We start from the raw sequence: 22,500 nt of genomic DNA on the forward strand, positions 1-22,500 counted from the left end.
CACACACACGCCTCACTCCTCATATACACACACACACTCTCACTCCCTCATATACACACACACACTCTCACTCCCTCATACACACACACACACTCTCACTCCCTCATATACACACACACACGCTCTCACTCCCTCATATACACACACACACTCTCACTCCCTCATATACACACACACACTCTCACTCCCTCATACACACACACACACTCTCACTCCCTCATATACACACACACACGCTCTCACTCCCTCATATACACACACACACTCACTCATACACACACACGCTCTCACTCCCTCATATACACACACACACTCACTCATACACACACACACTCTCACTCCCTCATATACACACACACGCTCTCACTCCCTCATATACACACACACACGCTCTCACTCCCTCATATACACACACACACGCTCTCACTCCTCATATACACACACACACTCACTCATACACACACACGCCTCACTCTCATATACACACACACACGCCTCACTCCTCATATACACACACACACTTCACTCCCTCATATACACACACACGCCTCACTCCCTCATATACACACACACACTCTCACTCCTCATATACACACACACACTCTCACTCCTCATACACACACACACACTCACTCCTCATATACACACACACGCTCTCACTCCTCATATACACACACACACTCTCACTCCCTCATATACACACACACACTCTCACTCCCTCATATACACACACACGCTCTCACTCCCTCATATACACACACACACGCTCTCACTCCCTCATATACACACACACACGCTCTCACTCCCTCATATACACACACACACTCACTCATACACACACACGCTCTCACTCCCTCATATACACACACACACTCACTCATACACACACACACTCTCACTCCCTCATATATACACACACGCTCTCACTCCCTCATATATACACACACACACTCTCACTCCCTCATATATACACACACACACTCTCACTCCCTCATATACACACACACACGCTCTCACTCCCTCATATACACACACACGCTCTCACTCCCTCATATACACACACACACGCTCTCACTCCCTCATATACACACACACACGCTCTCACTCCCTCATATACACACACACACGCTCTCACTCCCTCATATACACACACACATGCTCTCACTCCCTCATATATACACACACATGCTCTCACTCCCTCATATATACACACACACACTCTCACTCCCTCATATATACACACACACGCTCTCACTCCCTCATATACACACACACATGCTCTCACTCCCTCATATATACACACACACGCTCTCACTCCCTCATATACACACACACACACGCTCTCACTCCCTCATATACGCACACACACGCTCTCACTCCCTCATATACACACACACATGCTCTCACTCCCTCATATACACACACACACACACGCTCTCACTCCCTCATATACGCACACACACGCTCTCACTCCCTCATATACACACACACGCTCTCACTCCCTCATATACACACACACACGCTCTCACTCCCTCATATACACACACACACGCTCTCACTCCCTCATATACACACACACACGCTCTCACTCCCTCATATACACACACACACGCTCTCACTCCCTCATATACACACACACACTCACTCCCTCATATACACACACACACTCACTCATACACACACACACTCTCACTCCCTCATATATACACACACACTCCCTCCCTCATATACACACACACACTCCCTCCCTCATATACACACACACACTCACTCATACACACACACGCTCTCACTCCCTCATATACACACACACACTCACTCATACACACACACGCTCTCACTCCCTCATATATACACACACACGCTCTCACTCCCTCATATATACACACACACGCTCTCACTCCCTCATATATACACACACACGCTCTCACTCCCTCATATATACACACACACGCTCTCACTCCCTCATATACACACACACACTCACTCATACACACACACGCTCTCACTCCCTCATATACACACACACACTCACTCATACACACACACACTCACTCCCTCATATACACACACACACTCACTCATACACACACACGCTCTCACTCCCTCATATACACACACACACGCTCTCACTCCCTCATATACACACACACACTCACTCCCTCATATACACACACACGCTCTCACTCCCTCATATATACACACACACGCTCTCACTCCCTCATATATACACACACACGCTCTCACTCCCTCATATATACACACACACTCCCTCCCTCATATACACACACACACTCCCTCCCTCATATACACACACACACTCCCTCATATATACACACACACGCTCTCACTCCCTCATATACACACACACACGCTCTCACTCCCTCATATACACACACACACGCTCTCACTCCCTCATATACACACACACACCCTCTCACTCCCCCATTTACACACACACACGCTTCACTCCTCATATACACACACACACTCACTCATACACACACACGCCTCACTCCTCATATACACACACACACGCCTCACTCCTCATATACACACACACACGCTCTCACTCCTCATATACACACACACGCTCTCACTCCCTCATGTACACACACACACTCACTCCCTCATTTACACACACACACACACTCATACACACACACACTCTCACTCCCTCATATATACACACACACGCTCTCACTCCCTCATATACACACACACACGCTCTCACTCCCTCATATACACACACACACGCTCTCACTCCCTCATATACACACACACACACACACACACACACTCCCTCCCTCATATACACACACACACTCTCACTCCCTCATATACACACACACACTCCCTCCCTCATATACACACACACACACTCTCACTCCCTCATATACACACACACACACACTCCCTCCCTCATATACACACACACGCTCTCACTCCCTCATATACACACACACACTCCCTCCCTCATATATACACACACACACTCCCTCCCTCATATACACACACACGCTCTCACTCCCTCATATACACACACACACACTCCCTCATATACACACACACACACTCTCACTCCCTCATATACACACACACACACTCCCTCCCTCATATACACACACACACTCTCACTCCCTCATATACACACACACGCTCTCACTCCCTCATATACACACACACACACTCCCTCATATACACACACACACACTCACTCCCTCATATACACACACACACACTCCTCCCTCATATACACACACACGCCTCACTCCCTCATATACACACACACTCTCACTCCTCATATACACACACACACTCCCTCCTCATATACACACACACACGCTCACTCCTCATATACACACACACACACACTCCCTCCCTCATATACACACACACGCCTCACTCCCTCATACACACACACACACTCCTCCCTCATATACACACACACACTCTCACTCTCATATACACACACACACACTCCCTCCTCATATACACACACACACACACTCCTCCCTCATATACACACACACACTCCCTCCCTCATATACACACACACACACACACACTCTCACTCCCTCCTATACACACACACACTCTCACTCCCTCATATACACACACACGCTCTCACTCCCTCATATACACACACACACACTCTCACTCCCTCATATACACACACACACTCTCACTCCCTCATATACACACACACACTCTCACTCCCTCATATACACACACACACACTCCCTCCCTCATATACACACACACACTCTCACTCCCTCATATACACACACACACTCTCACTCCCTCATATACACACACACACGCTCTCACTCCCTCATATACACACACACACTCTCACTCCCTCATATACACACACACACTCCCTCCCTCATATACACACACACGCTCTCACTCCCTCATATACACACACACACTCTCACTCCCTCATATACACACACACACACTCCCTCCCTCATATACACACACACACTCTCACTCCTCATATACACACACACACTCTCACTCCCTCATATACACACACACACACTCCCTCCCTCATATACACACACACACTCTCACTCCTCATATACACACACGCCTCACTCCTCATATACACACACACGCCTCACTCCCTCATATACACACACACACTCCCTCCCTCATATACACACACACGCCTCACTCCCTCATATACACACACACACTCCTCCCTCATATACACACACACGCTCTCACTCCTCATATACACACACACACACTCCCTCCCTCATATACACACACACACACCTCCCTCATATACACACACACGCTCTCACTCCCTCATATACACACACACACACACTCCCTCCCTCATATACACACACACACACTCCCTCCCTCATATACACACACACACTCTCACTCCCTCATATACACACACACACTCCCTCCCTCATATACACACACACACTCTCACTCCCTCATATACACACACACACGCTCTCACTCCCTCATATACACACACACACTCTCACTCCCTCATATACACACACACACTCCCTCCCTCATATACACACACACACACCCCCTCCCTCATATACACACACACACTCTCACTCCTCATATACACACACACACGCTCACTCCTCATATACACACACACTCTCACTCCTCATATACACACACACTCCTCATATATACACACACACACACACACTCCCTCCCTCATATACACACACACGCTCTCACTCCTCATATACACACACACGCTCACTCCTCATATACACACACACACGCCACTCCCTCATATACACACACACACGCCACTCCCTCATATACACACACACACACTCTCACTCCCTCATATACACACACACACTCTCACTCCCTCATATACACACACACACACACTCCCTCCCTCATATACACACACACACACTCCCTCCCTCATATACACACACACACACACTCCCTCCCTCATATACACACACACACACTCCCTCCCTCATATACACACACACACTCCCTCCCTCATATACACACACACACTCTCTCCTCATATACACACACACACGCTCTCACTCCCTCATATACACACACACACACACTCTCACTCCTCATATACACACACACACTCCCTCCCTCATACACACACACACACACGCTCACTCCCTCATATACACACACACACTCCTCCTCATATACACACACACATACTCTCACTCCCTCATATACACACACACACTCTCACTCCCTCATATACACACACACACTCCCTCCCTCATATACACACACACACGCTCTCACTCCCTCATATACACACACACGCTCTCACTCCCTCATATACACACACACACACACTCCCTCCCTCATATACACACACACACTCCCTCCCTCATATACACACACACACTCTCACTCCCTCATATACACACACACACTCTCACTCCCTCATATACACACACACACTCTCACTCCCTCATATACACACACACACTCCCTCCCTCATATACACACACACACTCTCACTCCCTCATACACACACACACGCTCTCACTCCCTCATATACACACACACACTCCCTCCCTCATATACACACACACACACTCTCACTCCCTCATATACACACACACACTCTCACTCCCTCATATACACACACACACTCCCTCCCTCATATACACACACACACGCTCTCACTCCCTCATATACACACACACGCTCTCACTCCCTCATATACACACACACACACACTCCCTCCCTCATATACACACACACACACTCCCTCCCTCATATACACACACACACTCTCACTCCCTCATATACACACACACACTCTCACTCCCTCATATACACACACACACTCTCACTCCCTCATATACACACACACACTCCCTCCCTCATATACACACACACGCTCTCACTCCCTCATATACACACACACACTCTCACTCCCTCATACACACACACACGCTCTCACTCCCTCATATACACACACACACTCACTCCCTCATATACACACACACACACTCACTCCCTCATATACACACACACACACTCCCTCCCTCATATACACACACACGCTCTCACTCCCTCATATACACACACACACACTCCCTCCCTCATATACACACACACACTCTCACTCCCTCATATACACACACACGCTCTCACTCCCTCAAATACACACGCTCTCACTCCCTCATATACACACACACGCTCTCACTCCCTCATATACACACACACGCTCTCACTCCCTCATATACACACACACACTCCCTCCCTCATATACACACACACGCTCTCACTCCCTCATATACACACACACGCTCTCACTCCCTCATATACACACACACGCTCTCACTCCCTCATATACACACACACGCTCTCACTCCCTCATATATACACACACACTCCCTCCCTCATATACACACACACACACTCCCTCCCTCATATACACACACACACTCTCACTCCCTCATATACACACACACACTCCCTCCCTCATATACACACACACTCCCTCCCTCATATACACACACACTCTCACTCCCTCATATACACACACACTCACTCCCTCATATACACACACGCTCTCACTCCCTCATATACACACACACACTCCCTCCCTCATATACACACACACACGCTCTCACTCCCTCATATACACACACACACACTCCCTCCCTCATATACACACACACACACGCTCTCACTCCCTCATATACACACACACGCTCTCACTCCCTCATATACACACACACGCTCTCACTCCCTCATATACACACACACGCTCTCACTCCCTCATATACACACACACGCTCTCACTCCCTCATATATACACACACACTCCCTCCCTCATATACACACACACACACTCCCTCCCTCATATACACACACACACTCTCACTCCCTCATATACACACACACACTCCCTCCCTCATATACACACACACACTCCCTCCCTCATATACACACACACACGCTCTCACTCCCTCATATACACACACACTCTCACTCCCTCATATACACACACGCTCTCACTCCCTCATATACACACACACACACTCCCTCCCTCATATACACACACACACGCTCTCACTCCCTCATATACACACACACACACTCCCTCCCTCATATACACACACACACACGCTCTCACTCCCTCATATACACACACACACTCCCTCCCTCATATACACACACACACTCCCTCCCTCATATACACACACACACTCCCTCCCTCATATACACACACACACTCCCTCCCTCATATACACACACACGCTCTCACTCCCTCATATACACACACACTCTCACTCCCTCATATACACACACACTCTCACTCCCTCATATACACACACACTCACTCCCTCATATACACACACGCTCTCACTCCCTCATATACACACACACACTCTCACTCCCTCATATACACACACACACACTCCCTCCCTCATATACACACACACACTCTCACTCCCTCATATACACACACACACTCTCACTCCCTCATATACACACACACACACTCCCTCCCTCATATACACACACACACTCTCACTCCCTCATATACACACACGCTCTCACTCCCTCATATACACACACACGCTCTCACTCCCTCATATACACACACACACTCCCTCCCTCATATACACACACACGCTCTCACTCCCTCATATACACACACACACACTCCCTCCCTCATATACACACACACGCTCTCACTCCCTCATATACACACACACACACTCCCTCCCTCATATACACACACACACACCCTCCCTCATATACACACACACACTCTCACTCCCTCATATACACACACACACACACACTCCCTCCCTCATATACACACACACACACTCCCTCCCTCATATACACACACACACTCTCACTCCCTCATATACACACACACACTCCCTCCCTCATATACACACACACATACTCTCACTCCCTCATATACACACACACACGCTTCTCACTCCTCATACACACACACACACTCTCACTCCTCATATACACACACACACTCCCTCATATACACACACACACACTCCCTCCCTCATATACACACACACACTCACTCATCATATACACACACACGCTCTCACTCCTCATATACACACACACTCTCACTCCCTCATATACACACACACTCCCTCATATATACACACACACACACACACTCCCTCCTCATATACACACACACGCTCTCACTCCCTCATATACACACACACACACTCTCACTCCCTCATATACACACACACACACGCTCTCACTCCCTCATATACACACACACACGCTCACTCCCTCATATACACACACACACACTCTCACTCCCTCATATACACACACACACTCTCACTCCCTCATATACACACACACACACACTCCCTCCCTCATATACACACACACACACTCCCTCCCTCATATACACACACACACTCCCTCCCTCATATACACACACACACACTCCCTCCCTCATATACACACACACACTCCCTCCCTCATATACACACACACGCACTCCCTCCTCATATACACACACACACTCACACTCCCCCATATACACACACACACACACACACTCTCACTCCCTCATATACACACACACACTCACACTCCCTCCTATACACACACACACACGCTCTCACCCCCTCATAAACACACACACACCCCCACTCCCTCATATACACACACACACTCTCACTCCCTCATATACACACACACACTCTCACTCCCTCATATACACACACACACTCCCTCCTCATATACACACACACACGCCTCACTCCCTCATATACACACACACGCTCTCACTCCCTCATATACACACACACACACACTCCCTCCCTCATATACACACACACACTCCCTCCCTCATACACTCACACACTCTCACTCCCTCATATACACACACACACTCTCACTCCCTCATATACACACACACACTCTCACTCCCTCATATACACACACACACTCCCTCCCTCATATACACACACACACTCTCACTCCCTCATACACACACACACGCTCTCACTCCCTCATATACACACACACACTCACTCCCTCATATACACACACACACACTCACTCCCTCATATACACACACACACTCTCACTCCCTCATATACACACACACACACTCCCTCCTCATATACACACACACACGCTCACTCCCTCATATACACACACACGCTCTCACTCCCTCATATACACACACACACACACTCCCTCCTCATATACACACACACACACTCCCTCCCTCATACACACACACACACTCTCACTCCCTCATATACACACACACACTCTCACTCCCTCATATACACACACACACTCTCACTCCTCATATACACACACACTCCTCCCTCATATACACACACACACTCTCACTCCCTCATACACACACACACGCTCTCACTCCCTCATATACACACACACACTCACTCCCTCATATACACACACACACACTCCCTCCCTCATATACACACACACGCTCTCACTCCCTCATATACACACACACGCTCTCACTCCCTCAAATACACACGCTCACTCCCTCATATACACACACACGCTCTCACTCCCTCATATACACACACACGCTCTCACTCCCTCATATACACACACACACTCCCTCCCTCATATACACACACACGCTCTCACTCCCTCATATACACACACACGCTCTCACTCCCTCATATTCACACACACGCCTCACTCCTCATATACACACACACGCCTCACTCCCTCATATATACACACACACTCCCTCCTCATATACACACACACACACTCCCTCCCTCATATACACACACACACTCTCACTCCCTCATATACACACACACACTCCCTCCCTCATATACACACACACACTCCCTCCTCATATACACACACACACGCCTCACTCCTCATATACACACACACTCTCACTCCTCATATACACACACACTCTCACTCCCTCATATACACACACACACTCCCTCCCTCATATACACACACACACACTCTCACTCCCTCATATACACACATACACACACTCCCTCCCTCATATACACACACACACACTCACTCCCTCATATACACACACACACTCCCTCCCTCATATATACACACACACTCCCTCCCTCATATACACACACACTCCCTCCCTCATATACACACACACACACCCCCTCCCTCATATACACACACACACACTCCCTCCCTCATATACACACACACACACTCCCTCCCTCATATACACACACACACACTCCCTCCCTCATATACACACACACACGCTCTCACTCCCTCATATACACACACACACTCCCTCCCTCATATACACACACACACTCCCTCCCTCATATACACACACACACGCTCTCACTCCCTCATACACACACACACACTCTCACTCCCTCATATACACACACACACTCCCTCCCTCATATACACACACACACTCCCTCCCTCATATACACACACACACTCTCACTCCCTCATATACACACACACACGCCCACACTCCCTCATATACACAAACACTCTCACTCCCTCATATACACACACACTCCTCATATATATACACACACACACACTCCCTCCCTCATATACACACACACGCTCTCACTCCCTCATATACACACACACGCTCTCACTCCCTCATATACACACACACACGCTCACTCCCTCATATACACACACACACGCTCACTCCCTCATATACACACACACACACTCTCACTCCCTCATATACACACACACACTCTCACTCCCTCATATACACACACACACACTCCCTCCCTCATATACACACACACACTCCCTCCCTCATATACACACACACACACTCCCTCCCTCATATACACACACACACTCCCTCCCTCATATACACACACACACTCCCTCCCTCATATACACACACACACACACCCCCTCCCTCATATACACACACACACTCCCTCCCTCATATACACACACACACTCCCTCCCTCATATACACACACACACACTCCCTCCCTCATATACACACACACACACTCCCTCCCTCATATACACACACACGCTCTCACTCCCTCATATACACACACGCTCTCACTCCCTCATATACACACACACACACTCTCACTCCCTCATATACACACACACACTCTCACTCCCTCATATACACACACACACACTCCCTCCCTCATATACACACACACACGCTCTCACTCCCTCATACACACACACACACTCTCACTCCCTCATATACACACACACACTCCCTCCCTCATATACACACACACACACTCCCTCCCTCATATACACACACACACTCTCACTCCCTCATATACACACACACACGCTCTCACTCCCTCATATACACACACACTCTCACTCCCTCATATACACACACACTCCCTCATATATACACACACACACACACACTCCCTCCCTCATATACACACACACGCTCTCACTCCCTCATATACACACACACGCTCTCACTCCCTCATATACACACACACACTCTCACTCCCTCATATACACACACACACTCTCACTCCCTCATATACACACACACACTCTCACTCCCTCATATACACACACACACTCTCACTCCCTCATATACACACACACACACTCCCTCCCTCATATACACACACACACACTCCCTCCCTCATATACACACACACACACACTCCCTCCCTCATATACACACACACACACTCCCTCCCTCATATACACACACACACTCCCTCCCTCATATACACACACACGCTCTCACTCCCTCATATACACACACACACACACACTCTCACTCCCTCATATACACACACACACTCCCTCCCTCATACACACACACACACGCTCTCACTCCCTCATATACACACACACACTCCCTCCCTCATATACACACACACACACTCTCACTCCCTCATATACACACACACACTCTCACTCCCTCATATACACACACACACACTCCCTCCCTCATATACACACACACACTCTCACTCCCTCATATACACACACACGCTCTCACTCCCTCATATACACACACACGCACTCCCTCCCTCATATACACACACACGCTCTCACTCCCTCATATACACACACACACACTCCCTCCCTCATATACACACACACACTCTCACTCCCTCATATACACACACACACTCTCACTCCCTCATATACACACACACACTCCCTCCCTCATATACACACACACACTCTCACTCCCTCATACACACACACACGCTCTCACTCCCTCATATACACACACACACTCCCTCCCTCATATACACACACACACACTCTCACTCCCTCATATACACACACACACTCTCACTCCCTCATATACACACACACACTCACACTCCCTCATATACACACACACACTCTCACTCCCTCATATACACACACACACTCTCACTCCCTCATATACACACACACACACACTCCCTCCCTCATATACACACACACACACTCCCTCCCTCATATACACACACACACTCTCACTCCCTCATATACACACACACACTCTCACTCCCTCATATACACACACACACTCTCACTCCCTCATATACACCCCCACACTCTCTCCCCCATATACACACACCCACTCCCACTCCCTCATACACACACACACGCTCTCACTCCCTCATATACACACACACACACTCACTCCCTCATATACACACACACACACTCACTCCCTCATATACACACACACACACTCCCTCATATACACACACACGCCTCACTCCCTCATATACACACACACGCACTCCCTCCCTCATATACACACACACACGCTCTCACTCCCTCATATACACACACACACTCCCTCCCTCATATACACACACACACTCCCTCCCTCATATACACACACACACACTCCCTCCCTCATATACACACACACGCTCTCACTCCCTCATATACACACACACACTCTCACTCCCTCATATACACACACACGCTCTCCCCCCCCCATATACGCACACACACGCTCTCACTCCCTCATATACACACACACACTCTCACTCCCTCATGTACACACACACACACGCTCTCACTCCCTCATATACACACACACACACGCTCTCACTCCCTCATATACACACACACACGCTCTCACTCCCTCATATACACACACACACTCACTCCCTCATATACACACACACACTCTCACTCCCTCATATACACACACACACTCACTCCCTCATATACACACACACACTCCCCCCCTCATATACACACACACACTCCCTCCCTCATATACACACACACACTCCCTCCCTCATATACACACACACACGCTCTCACTCCCTCATATACACACACACACACTCCCTCCCTCATATACACACACACACACTCCCTCCCTCATATACACACACACACACACTCCCTCCCTCATATACACACACACACGCTCTCACTCCCTCATATACACACACACACTCCCTCCCTCATATACACACACACACTCCCTCCCTCATATACACACACACACGCTCTCACTCCCTCATATACACACACACACACTCCCTCCCTCATATACACACACACACACACACTCTCACTCCCTCATATACACACACACACACAAACTCACACACAGACTCTCATTCCCTCACAAACGTACACACACTCCCTCTCTCTCTCTCTCTCTCTCTCACACATACTCTCACTCTCTCTCTCATACACACACACACACACACGTAGGAGTCTGTTGGACAGAAACTCTGCTTCAGTCACTGAATTCACTTCTATTAGTCTCACTCATGCAGGCACTTTTTAACACACTAAGAAATAAAAATGCTGCCACCAGCATGACCATTGACCCCTCACCTCTCGACGCAGTCAGAGAGCCGGGAGGTGAGGCTGGACGCGGGGGCATCGTGGCCGCCGATGGCGTACAGGAAGCCGTTCCAGGTTGCCACGCCGACGCCGCCTCTGCGCTTGGCCATGGGAGCACAAGCACTCCATTTGTTAGTGTGAGGATCGAAACACTCCACTGACTTCAGACACGAGCTGCCGTCTCTCCCTCCTACTGCATACAGCCTACGGAGAGAGAGAGAGAGAGAGAGAGAGAGAGAGAGAGGGAGGAGACACAGGAAGGAAAAAGAAAAGAGAGCGAGACATTATAAAGGCAATCAAAAGAAATCCAGAAAAGTTATCATGTGTCCCGACATTTATAGTGTGTGTGTGTATACTGAGCACACACTTGCTGTTAAGCACAGCGACGCCCACTGTGCTCCGGGGCGTGGCCATCGATGCGACGAAGCTCCACTGCCTGGCCTGAGGATCCCAGCGCTCCACTGTGCTCAGATAACTCCAACCATCATGACCTCCTACTGCATACATGGGGCCCTCCAACACGGCTACACCTACACACACACACAATATTACACAACACACGTACTGTATAAACCCCACAAAATCATCTGTACCTCCACACACACACCTCATGCAACACAACCCCACCCACAGTGAAAGGTCAGAGTTCGGCGGCTCACCCAGACCGTGGCGGTGCGTAGCCATGGGGGGCATGACGCTCCAGGTGTTGCTGCGCGGGTTGTAGCACTCCACCGTGTTAAGGGTCTTGAGGCCGTCGCGTCCGCCCACCACGTAGAGCCGCTGGTCAATGACTGCTACGCCGAACTGTAGTCTCCGCCCACTCAGCACGCCCACCTGCCTCCAGGTGTCTCGCCGTACGCAGTACTGCTCCATACTTGTCGCTCCTAGAAAAATTAAAAAATAAGAAATCGCAGATTAGCTTATTTGGCTTAAACATGAGGATCCGGTTTATAAAGTACACGTGAGTACAGTGTACCCTTGGTGGCGTCCATGCCTCCGATGGCGAACAGCGTCCCCACCGTGGCTTTCCGTGGCCGCGTCCTCGGGCTCTGCAGCAGCGGCCGGCGCTCGGGCAGCAGGTGGTACTTCATGGCCTCCATGATCAAGCGCTGGCACTCCACACTGTCCCTCAGCAGGGGGTTGGCCTCCATGTCCCCTAAAAACTAATAAAAATCAAATAAAAAAGCAAGTTGGGACTTTACATTCTGATGCGGACTTTCCTAAGACACGAACGTTCTCCAAGGAAAACAAGAACTCCCAGCTAACAATACATCATTATTCTCTACCCCCCCATCTCTCTCTCTCTCTCTCTCTCTCTTCACGCTCCAGAAGACGGGAAGGTGTTTAATGAGAAAGACGCTGCAGCTCCGTGTCCTAATCTCAAAGTAATGAAGTCTAATCCCCACCCACAGCGACGGGCTGTGAACACACACACACACACACACACACACACACAAACACACACACTGACTTCGGGGCCAATAAAGTCACTTAAGCCTTCCAGGACACTAAAGCTGTTTGGAAGAAAGCATTAGCTAGTGTTCTATTATAATAACGATTTCCTGTTTTAAGGGAAAGTGAACATTCTTATAATAAGAAAAATAAGTCTGTTGATATTATGTGAAATTCTCTGGAAGCCCCGCCCCCTACCACCCTTTTTCAAGTTTTTTGGCGCATGCTTGTGGCGTTTGAAAGACACTGATGCCTTCGTGACCCTTGAACTGGAAGAAGTCCAAGAGATTCAGTGAAGAAGTCCATCGATCCGAGACCAGAGTTACAGCAGGCCAGAGACTGAGGAAAAGTACCACCCACGAGGGGAAAACAGGAAGTGTTCCAGGTATGGAAGTGCATGCATGAAGTATGAAGCATCTGGGGGGCATATGGTTATAGGACAATAATCAACACTGGAGTGATGAGTTATTGTTACAGCATCACATTTTTCCATTATATCACAATTTAAAAGAGGGTTTAATTAGGAAAGAAGAATTTTTTTGAAACTGACTTGGATAGATGGATGGATAAGACCATGAGACTATGACAGGAACGCTGGTGTAGGTGATTGATGGATGGATAGATAAGTGGATGGATGGAGGAGACTGACATGCAGGTTGGTCTATGTGATGGATGCATGGATGGATGGATGGATGGATGGATGGATGGATAAAGGAGACTATAGGGAGGAGACTACGAAAGGGAGGCTTGTCTGTGTGATGAATGGATAAGACTATGACATGAAGGTTGGTTTATGTAATGGATGGATGGATAAAGAACAATGAAAGGGAGGCTTGTCTATACGATGGATGGATGGATGGAATTAAGACAGGAAGGTTGGGTGTGATGAATAGGTGGATAGATAAATGGATGGATGGAGGAGACTGACAGGCAGGCTGGTCTCTGTGATGGATGAATGGATGGATGGATGGATGGATGGAGAAGACAGTGGGGAGGAGACTGTGAAAGGCTCACCTATGTGATGAATGAATGAGACCAGGGAGGTTGGTAATGAATAGATGAATGGATGGAGGAGATGGAACTGTTTGACAGAGAGGAATGTTTAAGTGAGTGATTGGTAGTTGATTAAAAAGAGTGGATAGATGAATGGAATTATTTGGTCTATGTGATGGATGGATGGATGAAGGAGACTGTGGGGAGAAGACTGAAGGGGGGGGTTGTCTATGTGATGAATGGATGAGATTATGACAGGAAGGTTGGTCTATGTGGTGAATAGATAGATGGATGGATGGATGTATCTGTGAGTGAGTGTTAAGAAGATCCCTTGTTGCTGTAAGAGGATTCAGTGTGTAAAACTCTTACATCATATTTCCAAAAAGCAGAAACTTGATGATTTCAGATTTTCATATTCTGAGTCACAGAAATTCCCCGACTCCAAACCGCAGTGTTTATTAAATCCATCAGGTGCACCAAGGCTACAGATTTCATAAACTCAGCTCTCCTTCCATCCGTCTTTCCCTTCGTTCCCATCAATCCCTTCATCCATCATGGCTCAGACGTTCCTCCCCTTTCTTGTTTTTTGCTAAAAAAAGAACCCCCAAAATGCAGATGTGTTTTTTGCTGTAAAGCCCTTGCCGTGGTGGCAGCTGTGGCGATCCGTCAAAGGGATCTGTCTAATATCATATTTCATCAGGGAGGCTGCAGACCAGGCCGGGGGCGGAGAGGGGGGAAAAAATTCCAGGAAGAGGATGAAAGAAGTCGCAATTTCCATTTAGATTGAATCGATGTCTCACTCGAAACACATTTGAATATCATCTCCGCTTCTTCCCTTTCACGATTGCAATCTGTGGTTAAAATTGCACAGGAGTTTACAGAGTGAAGGACGGTCCAAAGGCAGAGATGAGAGTTGGAGGGAGACGTAACGTGAGCTGAAGGAAGAGAGAAGGTAATTAGAGACAGGGAGGTGACGTGGAGAAAAGACTCGACACTCCTACCTCTTCTGCTGCCTTGTTTACGCTAGACGCAGTGCATCATGTCTGATCAACTGCTCAACAAGTCAACAAGGTCTTAAATAAACAAATAAATAAAAGTGTGGAGTGTTTTTTTTTTAGTCTGTGGCTTACGACAAGAATCTGTCAAACAATTATATTTCAGCAAACTACGAAGGAGTGAAAAAGCTTAGCCGGAACTAGACAAGACAAAAATAAGTTAGCAGGAAGAAGTTTTTTCCCCTCATTTATTTTAATAGGCATATTCCCCCAAGGCTTCACAATAGTGTGTGTGTGTGTGTGTGTGTGTGTGTTTTGTAGCTGGTAGATGAATCCACATAGGAGAAGTTGCTGCTTGAGGCAGTTTGTGTGGGTGTGTGTGTGTGTGTATAAATAAAGTGTGTGAGGAGGAACATCCTGTCTAAATAACCCAGACCCTCTCTCCTGATACTGCCATCACACAGACACTCCTGCATGTTTGTACTGGTTAGAAGAGGAACGACAAAATGAGAACAATTTATAACGAATCAGAATGAGGGACGTGGGGGAGGGGCTAACTGGGGGACTGACCAGTGGCAGACTGGCATGTTCAAGTGGTTGGTCATTTATGACTGGTGGGGTAGTTTGACCTTTGGAATGATGAGTGGGTGAAGAGGACTGTAAGTGAGTAATGGATGGAAGGTTGAATGGATGGATGTACGGATGAATGAGACTGTGACAGGCAGGCGGATCTCTGAAGAACAGATGCATGGCTGGATAGATGATGACTCCGTCTGGTTGGTGGATGGATGGATGGATGAATGAATGAATGGATAGATGGACAAAAGAATGATTGGATGGATGGATGGATGAATGAATGGGTGGATGGACAAAAGAATGATTGGATGGATGGATGGATGAATGAATGGGTGGATGGACAAAAGAATGGTTGGATGGATGGATGGATGGATGGATGGATGGATGGACAAAAGATTGGTTGGATGGATGGAAGAATGGATGAATGAATAGACAATTGGATGGATGGTTGGACGGACGAACAGACGGACAAAAGAATAGTTGGATGGATAGATAGATGAATGGATGGATGGTGCCTGTCAGGTTGGTCTTCTGTTTGGTAAAATGTATGCATAAAGGGATGGATGGATGGAAAGATGAATGGATGGATTAATGGAAGAATGGAATAATGGTTAGATGGATAAATTGACAGACGGAAGAATGGTTGGATAGATGAATGATTGGATGGATGGATAGACTAAAGAATGGTGAGATGGAAGGATGGTGACTGCCAGGCTGGTTGGTAAATGTTTGTATGGATGGATGGATGGATGGATGAGACTGACACGCAGGCTGGTCTATGAGGTGGATGGATGGATGGGTGGATGGATGGATGAGACTGACACGCAGGCTGGTCTATGAGGTGGATGGATGGATGGGTGGATGGATGGATGAGACTGTGACACGCAGGCTGGTCTATGAGGTGGATGGATGGATGGATGGATGGCTGGATGGATGGATGAGACTGTGACACGCAGGCTGGTCTATGAGGTGGATGGATGGATGGGTGGATGGATGGATGAGACTGTGACACGCAGGCTGGTCTATGAGGTGGATGGATGGATGGGTGGATGGATGGATGAGACTGTGACACGCAGGCTGGTCTATGAGGTGGATGGATGGATGGATGGCTGGATGGATGGATGAGACTGTGACACGCAGGCTGGTCTATGAGGTGGATGGATGGATGGGTGGATGGATGGATGAGACTGTGACACGCAGGCTGGTCTATGAGGTGGATGGATGGATGGGTGGATGGATGGATGGATGGCTGGATGAGACTGACACGCAGGCTGGTCTATGAGGTGGATGGATGGATGGGTGGATGGATGGATGGATGGATGGATGGATGAGACTATGACAGGCCTGCTGGTCTTTGTGAAGGATGAATGGATGGAACTGTTTGTTTTTGTAATAGATGGACTGTTTGACAAGCATGCTGGTTTTTGTGATGGACGGATGGATGGTTGGACAGATGGCTGGATGGATGGCCAGATGGACTAACAGCCCTGCTGGACAGCAGACTGACCTGGGGTTTGAGCAGAGGCAGACGGACGTGTTGAAGCAGAGCAGGGAGCTGTGACTGGCGGCTGGTGGAATCGTACCGCACCCAGCTGAGCAGAGCGGACACCACCGTCTCCTCGTCCGGAACATTCATATCATCCGACACCAAGAGCTTCTCCACCTCACACGCTGGGAGCAGCAGAAACTCCTGATTCTTCATCACACCCAGGAAGTGCTCCTGAAGAGAGAGAGTGCATGAGGTTAGACTTTATCTTCTCTCATTCACTGGATCTGAAGTTAAAAAAACCTTGCTGCAAAAAGCAATGACGGGGCGTGTTTATGTAAATATGAGGCCACACCCATTCAAAGTTCTCACAGATCTGACCAGTAACCTCAGCTGATAAGGCAAGAGCAGTTTATCATATGTGTATCTTTTTTTTTTAATCCAAATGATGACATCATACAAATATATTTTGGAATCTTCTTCATCTGTTAAGCTGAATGACTGCAGAGAGAAAGAGAGAGAGAGAGAGAGCGAGCGAGCGAGAGAGAGAGAGAGAGCGAAAGAAGCGAGCAGGTCTGAGCCACGGACGAGGAAGGAGTCAATGATGCAGTGGAAATGGAACAACAGAAAGAAAATGAGGCAGGGTTTCCAGACCGTCTCCATGACAACCCCTCAGTCTGTAACCATAGACAAGCTATTATGGGATGGAATTTTTGTGATCCTCTGGGACGGTAAGACATGAGACGAGAGACTCCAGAGTTTCTCCAGGGGAGCAACGGCATGACCAATTAAACACACACACACACACACACTTTCCTTTACACAGAAACTAGAAACTGGGGGGTGAAGGGGATCGGGTATAATTAACCACGGAGGAGGATACATCCTTCAGGAAGTGGATTGGGGGCCGTGGAAAAAAAAACGAAAGGAAAAGACAGTGAGAAACTGAAAAGGCAAGTGGTAATGAGCCCCCACACACACACACACACACACACCCTCCCTCCCTCCCTACATGGCAGTAAAGTATATTGCAGCAGAACAGTGATCTAGAGAGTACAGTGTCATAAAAAAAAAAGGGTCTTGATAAAATACGAATGCTGGATTCGTCGAGACAAAACGTCCAGCTGACTCAGACGCCGACTCGAAAATGACGAGATAGTCCACACGTTTCCACGATAAAACACGCCTCAGAGTAGCTTTAACTTTAAACAGTAATCAGTGAGGAGCTTTTCACTTGTTATGGGAGTGTTGGAACACACCCTCCCTTCTCTTGTGCCGTTATTACACAACAATGGGGTCAATTATACTGCAGACGGTCAGCGGTTATAACCTGCCTCTGTGTGCTCAAAATGTATTCTCTTAAATGTGTGTGTGTGTGTGTACCATGGTGTAGTTGTGGGCTACTTTGTGCAGGTCCTGGCAGCCCTGGGCGTCGGCAAATGAGCGGATTCCTAAGCAGTTAGACGGATGCAGCTGTTTCATCAGGTAGCTACAGCAGGCCTGAACCACGGCCGAGAGCTGCAGCAAACACGCTGCCGACAGCAGAGACTCGATGGTGTCCTCTCTCAACTCCAACCGCCCTGAGAGAGAGAGAGAGAGAGAGAGAGAGAGAGAGAGAGAGAGAATCAGTGACGACGATTTCCATAATGAATTAGTAGCAAGTCATAAAATACAAAACACTCTCTTACCCGTGTATGCGTACTGAACCAACACCCACAATGCATCTGGGTCCACTCCCTCCATCTTCACCTCTTCTTGCTTGGCCTCTCGGACGTCGCTGGTGAACATGGCTGCAAAGTAGTCGGATACGGAGGACAAGACTAACCTGAGAGAGAGAGAGAGAGAGAGAGAGAGAGAAGGGGGATAATTCATTATTATCAGAATGAGAGAAATTAGGTGTTTATCATCTGCCGGCTTTAAAGAGAATTAAAACTTCCTTTAGTGGAACTGAAACAGAACCACGCCCTTTAATAATATATATTAATAAGCCACATCTCGTTCACTAGAATTAAAACATAGAAGTCACACCTCCTTCAGAGGGATTGAAATATAGAAGCCACACCTCCTTCACTAGAACCGAAACACAGAAGCCACACCTCCTTCACTAGAACTGAAACATAGAAGCCCCGCCTCCTCCACTCGAACTGAAACATAGAAGCCAGACCTCCTTCACTAGAACTGAAACATGGAAGCCCTGCCTCCTCCACTGGAACAGAAACATAGAAGCCACGCCTCCTCCACGCCTCCTCCACTGGAACAGAAACATAGAAGCCACGCCTCCTCCACTCGAACTGAAACACGGAAGCCCCGCTCCTCCACTGGAATAGAAACATAGAAGCCACGCCTCCTTCACTAGAACTAAAACACTGAAGCCACGCCTTCTCTACTGGAACAAAAACTTTGAAGCCACGCTCCCTTCACTAGTACTGAAACCTAGAGATTTAACTCTAGAGCTGAATTCAGCATTATCATGTCATCACAGTAATCTCTCTCTCTCTCTCACACACACACACACACACAGCTTGCAGCCTTAAATCTATTAGTCTGATGATCGTAGGCAGAATGATCATTAATGACTGTGGTATAAAAAGAAACACAGGTACAAGGTGTGTGTGTGTGTGTGAAGGTGTTTGTGCACGTGTGTGAGTTTGTGAAGGTGTGTGTGTGTGTGTGTGTGTTTGGTGGGAACATGTCAGCAGATGATGTATAACATGCTTCCTTTCTTCCTGCGGTCTCCTGAACAGTAGCGAGTGCTGAAACGAAGGCGGTTTTATGAGGCTTTTGTGTTTAAACAGCATTAAGAGTCTGTAATAAATCAGTCAGTAACTCAGCAGCAGGCAGTGATGGGAAATCTCAGAGACCCAGCTGTGCAGGCTACTTAATTATTCATTCATTTATCCATCCATCCATCTATACATCCACTGGACAGTGCAATACAGTCCACTGTGGTTCAGAACAAATCTATAAAACAAGGAAACAAAACCAAAAAAATAAAGCAAATAAACATCTGATGTGTTAGTGCCAATGTAAATATGGATTTTCTTTCCCTTAGCACAACCAATTTAAGGCTAAAGATGAAAATATAAAGTGTTAGTAATATAGTTAGCTACAGGCGCGCTAAATGGACTGAAATTTCAGAGCGAAAGAGGAACCACGGGCGTTTGACCCAAGCTGCGGTTAATGAAG

General features: G+C 47.9%; 1 protein-coding gene across 2 annotated transcripts in view; it reads right to left on the bottom strand.

Moving 5' to 3' along the window:
• klhl5 (kelch-like family member 5) overlaps positions 1 to 22,500 on the bottom strand; it is a 38,402-nt gene that overhangs the window by 8,011 nt on the left and 7,891 nt on the right. Inside the window, exons 3-9 of one of the 2 annotated variants that reach the window (XM_058384638.1) lie at positions 21,003 to 21,139; positions 20,698 to 20,894; positions 19,336 to 19,548; positions 14,789 to 14,975; positions 14,472 to 14,696; positions 14,180 to 14,342; positions 13,804 to 14,016 (exon numbers count right to left, since the gene is read on the bottom strand). In XM_058384638.1, the coding sequence (XP_058240621.1) occupies positions 13,804 to 14,016; positions 14,180 to 14,342; positions 14,472 to 14,696; positions 14,789 to 14,975; positions 19,336 to 19,548; positions 20,698 to 20,894; positions 21,003 to 21,139 (1,335 nt within the window). The remainder of the gene's footprint in view (positions 1 to 13,803; positions 14,017 to 14,179; positions 14,343 to 14,471; positions 14,697 to 14,788; positions 14,976 to 19,335; positions 19,549 to 20,697; positions 20,895 to 21,002; positions 21,140 to 22,500) is intronic. The other variant, XM_058384640.1, reaches the window with a different exon arrangement.

Source organism: Hemibagrus wyckioides, linkage group LG29 (assembly GCF_019097595.1).
Source record: "Hemibagrus wyckioides isolate EC202008001 linkage group LG29, SWU_Hwy_1.0, whole genome shotgun sequence".
NCBI lineage: Eukaryota > Metazoa > Chordata > Actinopteri > Siluriformes > Bagridae > Hemibagrus > Hemibagrus wyckioides.